A 6,208-nucleotide genomic window follows, 5' to 3' on the forward strand; every position below is an offset into this window, starting at 1 on the left:
TTCCCAAGCCCGTAAGACTCAGCGCTTCAGCAAAGAGGCGTTGAAAGGGCTTTTTGTGAGGCTGGCGGGTTGGCATTGGCAGGCGCTGGGCTCCGTGTGCCTCCTGGCCGCGGCGGCCGAAGTGCCTCCCGATAATTAAAAGATGACGATGTTCTCTCTCTCCACCAAGAAGCAGGCTTAGGCTTTGTGGTTTGTGAATGGCTTTATGTGGAGGAGGGTGCGGTTGTGGGAAAGGCTGGACGGAGAGATGGCGCTTGCAATCGGTGCAGGATGCGGCCGGGCTGGGAGGCAGTGAGCGGCTTCTGCCCTTTCCGGCAAGAGCGGAGGGGAAGGGCTGCTGCCTCCTGTACATTGCCTACCTGCACTGCGGGGGTGGCGTAGAGGGGTCCTTATTGCAGTCATATTGCACCTGTGCATGCAGCCGTTGCAGCTCTGCATGCAGCCATTGCACCTCTCCATGCAACACTTGCACATCTGCATGCAGCAATTGCACGTTTCCGTGCAGCAATTGTATCTCTCCCATGCAGCAACTGCAGCTCTCCATGGAGCAATTGTATCTCCCCATTGCAGCAATTGCAGCTCTGCATGCAGCCCTTGCAGCTGTGCCTTGCAGCGTTTGCACCCCTCTTTGCAGCAAACCCCGCGCTGGGGGCACAGCCTGTGCTGGGGACAGAGCACTGGGATGCCCCGTCCCCTTTTGTCCCTTGAAGGACATGCTGGTGGAGGTCAGGATGCTGCGGCTGATGGGGCTGCTGGGTTGGGAAGGTGTCCCAGCTGCTGGAAGCGGGTCCCAACCAGTGGCCCTGGGACGTGCTGGGTGTCTCTGAGGTCCCTGAGATAAGCCAGAGCCATGTACTCCTTGCATGGCCCGAGGGCAGCTCTGGAGCTGGATTTTTGCAGGTAGGGGAAGGTTCCAGGTGTGAGCTGGAGCACTGGCAGGAGGGGATGGGGTGCGGGCAGCCCCGGCATTCCCTTTATCTCCTCGCAGACCTTATCTCCTGCATTTCCCAGCTCTGGTCCAGCAGGTTGGACCGCTGGAAGTGTCGAAAGCTGGTGGCACGGGTTGTGCTGCATGCTGGGGGCTCTGAAAGTGGCTTTGCAGCTCCCGAGGAGTTCCAGGGACCTGGTGTCCTTCCAAGTACAGCCCAGCGTGGCCGTGGGGCAGGGTGATGCTCTGGCATCAAGAAGAGGCAACCCTCTGTTTGGGAGGCAGCGCAGAGCCAGCATGGGGGACATGTGTGATGGCTTATGCTCAGAAAGGTGTCACCGCTGTGTCCCCAGCTCTGGTCTGAGCTTTTGGGCAGGGGATGTGGAGAGATGCAGCGGGATGCAGAAAGATGCAGTGGGATGCTGAGGGATGCAGTGGATGCAAGGGGATGCAGAGGGATGCAGTGAGACACAGAGGGCATGGGCTGCTCACTGCTCACAGTGCTGTGGGACAGGCAGCTTTTTGCTACACCTAGAGTCACCCTTGGGGACATCCCTTGAAGGACAAGAATGTCCTGTTTTGGGTGCTTGCTGCCCTCATGAAATCAGACTGTTGAGAACTTGACCCGCCAGCTGATGGAGAAGACCAATGAAGTCTTTGTGCAGATGTGGCTGGGAAAGCTCTGCGTGGTGGGACCCCCGGGGAGGACAGGGGCTGGCGAACACAGGCACTAACCCATGTATCAGCCTCCTTCTGCCCCCGGGGTTATGAAAATGCCGACAGCCTTTGCTGGAGAGAAGAGCCTGCCCAGGACTGCTCCTCACCTCTCCCTCCCCATCCTCCCAAGCACAGGGAGCAGAGGGGTGAGCGTGCCCAGAAAGAAATGCTGATGCATCACCGTGGATCCGCACCTGCACGCTGGTTTCTGCAGAAAACTGCTTGCTTGGCTTTTCTTAATTATATTTAATTGTCGGAGCCACCCGCCGTGCTCCTGCCCTCCCTTGCCCCAACCCAAAGTAGGGCACAGAAGAAATAGGTCAGTGGGGTGGTGAAGAAGAAACAAATTGCACCACCCTGGTTGTGCCGGCGGCGTGGGGCTGGGCAGGTTGGGCAAGCGACAGGTGTGGGGAGAGCTGGTTCAGCTGCCTGCACCCCCTGCACCCCCCTGCACCCCGTCATTGACGGGCAGGGCAGCAGGATGCTCAGTGCCAGCAGGCAGGGACCTGCCCATCCCCAGGCGCTGCCCAACCCTTTGCTGCTCGGGGTGACAGCAGGATGCTGGAGTGACTTTATTTATTACATTTATTTAGTAATTTATTAAATTTCTCTTGGCCAGGGCAGGGGGTGGCAGTGTGGCTTCCCCTGTTCCTTCAAGCACAGCTGCCCCAGCTTGGCTTCCAGGATGTGCCTGCTGGTGGGACCAGCCAGCTTTGACCAAAATCCAATTTTTTCATGCCTTTTTCCATGGGTTACATCTACCTGCAGGCAGGGGGACCTTCTACCACCCCTGCCCTCAATCGTGTTGTCCTCCCACCTCAGTGACTGTTTCCAGTGGTCCCCTCCCCTGTGTTGGAGCCGCTCGGTGCATCCATGAGAGCATCTGCACACACCGTGCAGGGGGCTGGATCCTGAGGGTGCTGAGCGCCCATGGGAGCAGGAGTGTGCTGACTGGCACCTGCCGTGTCGGGGGGACCTGGGCTGACCCGGCGAGGTGCGTGCAGGGATGTGCCCTGCCTCGGGCGCAGCGGGGAGCCAGAATCTTTTCGGCGCCTCCCGGCTGGCCTGGCCGCGGGGCCGTCTCGGTGAGCGTGCCGGCCGGGGCCGCTCGCAGCAGTGTTTGTTCTTATTTGTTCTTGCCGTCTCTTAGCAGCTAAATTAAAACTCGTTCAAGGGGAGAACTGGGGGCCCTGAAGCCCTGGGCTATTTTCTCTCTCCGTTCACGCAGCTGCCATCACGCACCGGGCAGGAGAAACGCGGTGGGAGGACCATGGGTATCCTCCTGTTGGGGCACCCAGATTTGTCACCTCCCTCCGCATTTTCCTTGTCCCAACTGAGCTCCCAACGTTTTGAGCCCCTGAGCTGCCGGCACGAGGGTTTTGCAGCCGATGGGATGCGGCTGAGTCCCCATCGGTCACTCAGCACGGGTGGCTCTGCTGGCTCGTCACCTTCCATGCTGTGGCCTTGTCCCCAGCGCTGTGGTGTGTCACTTGGCTTCGCTGACATCCCGCTGTCCCCTGGGGACGTGGGACACCCCCAGGGCAGGTGTGGGATCACCCCGCGACCACATCTGTGAGAGGGAGGGATGCGCTCGGCGGTGGCGAAGGGGACGGACACTTGTCCCTTGCAGGAGCGGGACACGGAGGGTGGGGACCAGACATGGGGCTGTCCCCTGTCCCACTGGAGTTGAGCCCTGTCCCTCTTGGGCAATGTGACACATGGAGGGGGAATCCCATGCCCAGGCTGTGCAAGGGGCTGGTGGCAGAGCCAGGTGGTCCCTTTCCCACCTCAGCAATGACTTTGCTCCATCCTCAGCCCCCCCAGTGCTGTGGGGACACTCCAGTGAGGGGCGACTGACCCAGCCGAGCTCTGGCCCTGAGGCCACAGGCAGAGGCAGGAAAGCAGCGACTGTCCCCCTGCATCCCCACGGAGTCCGAGGGACACAGGGTCACCCGCTCTTTCCCTGCATCCCCCCACACTGGGAAGTGACCAAGGATGAGCCCCAGGTGCTCTTTTGTGGCTGGGGCCCCTGAAAACCCCACGAGGTTTTGGGTGGAAATGCTGACGGGGGTTTTGGTGGGATGCACCGCTCTCATTTTCCACTCTGGCCGCGCCGGCTCGTGCTGTGCCGTGCAAAAGCGAGACCACATTTTCCTGGGGTGGCGGGATCTGCTGTCATTGGCTTCAAAAGTCCCTGTGCCAGCACTTTCTCCAGAGGGTGACCTGACCTGCTGCCCGCTCCGTGTGTCCCTGGGGTGGGACGGGAGGCTGGGGGGGCTCCCTGCCCCCCGGGCGTGGGGTTTGCGGGGGCAGCAGGTCCTGGCTGAACCCCCAGTGCCTGGCGAGTGGCCGGCACCAGGGTGGGAGCTGTGCCAAGCCAGGGCTTGCCGGGGTTTAGACACTACTTGAAGCCGGTTTTAACATTTTCTGCAGACTCAGCTCTTGGGATGGATGCTGGGAAGTGTTCAGCCCCCCCAGGCACTGAGTGTTCACCAGGCGAGGGGCTGTGGGGTGCAGGTGTGGTTGGGGGGACCCTCTAGGGTGCTCTGCTCCTTGCTCTGATGAAACCCACCTCTTTCCACAGCACCCTGGACATCTTCCCGACGCTGGTGGCCCTGGCTGGGGCGGCGCTGCCCCCGAACAGGCGCTTCGATGGCTTGGACGTGTCCCCGGTTCTCTTTGGGTGGTCGGATGTGGGGCACAAGGTAAGGCACAGCCACCCCACCCCCCAGTGACAATCCCCCTTCTGACAGCAGGTCGCTTCACCCCTGAGCTGTTAATAAAACAGGTAATTGGGGATGGAAAGGCGGAGAGCTGGGATGTGCAGATCCTCATGAGCATCATCCCCTGGCCCGGAGGAGGGGGCCGGCCGGGCGCTGTGCCATGGCTTGGGATACCGGCATAAAGGGGCTTTTGGCTTAACAAAGAGTTGTTTTACACTTTGTCCATAAATCCGGGATTAGAGGTGAAAATGCCTGTGCATGCAGCTTGGCTCGGGCTTGCCCGTCCCCACGGCAGCCCCGCGGTGCCCAGCATGGTGGGTCTAATTTCCCATTGCCAGCATGGGGAACAAAATATCCCAGGGGCTCAGACCTGGCTGTATCCTCTTTATTTATCTTGGTAGATAAAGATATAACAAAGCTCTCCTTCCAGTTTTGTGGCTGGGACCATTCATGTTACTGGTGTTCAAGTGGGGCAGCCCGTCCGTACCCTTCAGCTCTGCCCATACAAAAGCTGCTGACAGCTCCTTTAAGCCTAAAAAACCCAGTTAGCAGAACAAGCAGTATGGCGATGTATTTTTCTCAGAGTTGCACAAGATTTTTGCAGAAAGAAAAGAAAATAGAAGAGTGACTTCAATACCAGTCTCGCAGATAAAGCCTGATTTTGAAGTCCACCCTCATGCGAGCACCACGAGCCAGCTCCCCGTGGGGATCTTGGATTTGCTTTCTGTGTCCATCAGGGTTTTGGTATTTGCTTTGTATTTATGGAACCCTCTGCTGAACCATGAGATAACACAGGGAAGCGGATGGGATGCGGCCAGGGCGCTCCAATGTACTCCTTGGGATTAACCCTCTTTTGTGTGTGTGGTGCCAGGAGGGGGGACCAGTGGTTTGCTGGGAATGATGCTTTTTGGGAATGATGGTTTGCTGGGAATGATGGTTTGTTGGGAGTGATGGTTTACTGGGAATCGTGGTTTGCTGGGAGCAATGGTTTACTGAGAATTATGGCTTGTTGGGAATTACAGTTTGCTGGGAATTCTGGTTTGTTGGGAATTCTGGTTTGCTGGGAGTGATGATTTGCTGAGGATCATGGTTTTGTTGGGAATGATGATTTGTTGGGAGTGATGGTTTGGAATCATGGTTTGCTGGGAGCAAGGGTTTGCTGGGGATGGCGGTTTTGTTGGGGTGATGGTTTGCTGGGGATGATGGTTTGTTGGGGATGGTGGTTTGTTGGGGATGGTGGTTTGCTGGGGATGGTGGTTTTGTTGGGGATGGTGGTTTGTTGGGGATGATGGTTTTGTTGGGGATGGTGGTTTGCTGGGGATGGTGGTTTTGTTGGGGATGGTGGTTTGTTGGGGATGATGGTTTTGTTGGGGATGGTGGTTTGCTGGGCATGATGGTTTTGTTGGGGATGGTGGTTTGCTAGGGATGATGGTTTTGTTGGAGATAATGGTTTGCTGGGGATGATGGTTTTGTTGAGGATGATGGTTTGCTGGGTGTCAGGCTGTGGTGAAGGGGCAGGACCCACACCAGCCACTCCTGTGCATTTCAAACCAAGGAATAAAGTCCTGAGGCGCTACACCCCACCAGCTCCTCCAGTCCCCCAGCATCACCCCCACTCAGAGCTTTTTGGGGGGGTTGTGCTGCAATCAGGGGTGAATGAACCCCTGCAGGGCTGGGTTGTTCCTGCCTGTCCCAGCCTCGATGGAGCATCCCCAGGGATGCGATCCAGCGGCCCGTGCTGCCATGGGACACAGTGGGGACACAGTGCACATTGTGGGGGACACACAGCACCCCAGGGGGTGGCCAGGAGCAAGTCCCTGTCCCCGCTCCCTCCCCTTTT

At 58.3% G+C, this 6,208-nt stretch overlaps 1 protein-coding gene across 6 annotated transcripts in view; it reads left to right on the plus strand.

Moving 5' to 3' along the window:
* Positions 1-6,208, plus strand: part of ARSG (arylsulfatase G) — a 39,181-nt gene that overhangs the window by 29,491 nt on the left and 3,482 nt on the right. For all 6 annotated transcript variants that reach the window (XM_080356325.1, XM_080356324.1, XM_080356323.1 and 3 more), the window contains exon 10: positions 4,230-4,350. In XM_080356325.1, coding sequence (XP_080212451.1) covers positions 4,230-4,350 — 121 coding nt within the window. The remainder of the gene's footprint in view (positions 1-4,229; positions 4,351-6,208) is intronic.

Source organism: Nesoenas mayeri, assembly GCF_963082525.1.
Source record: "Nesoenas mayeri genome assembly, chromosome: 19".
In the NCBI taxonomy this organism is placed as follows: Eukaryota; Metazoa; Chordata; class Aves; order Columbiformes; family Columbidae; genus Nesoenas; species Nesoenas mayeri.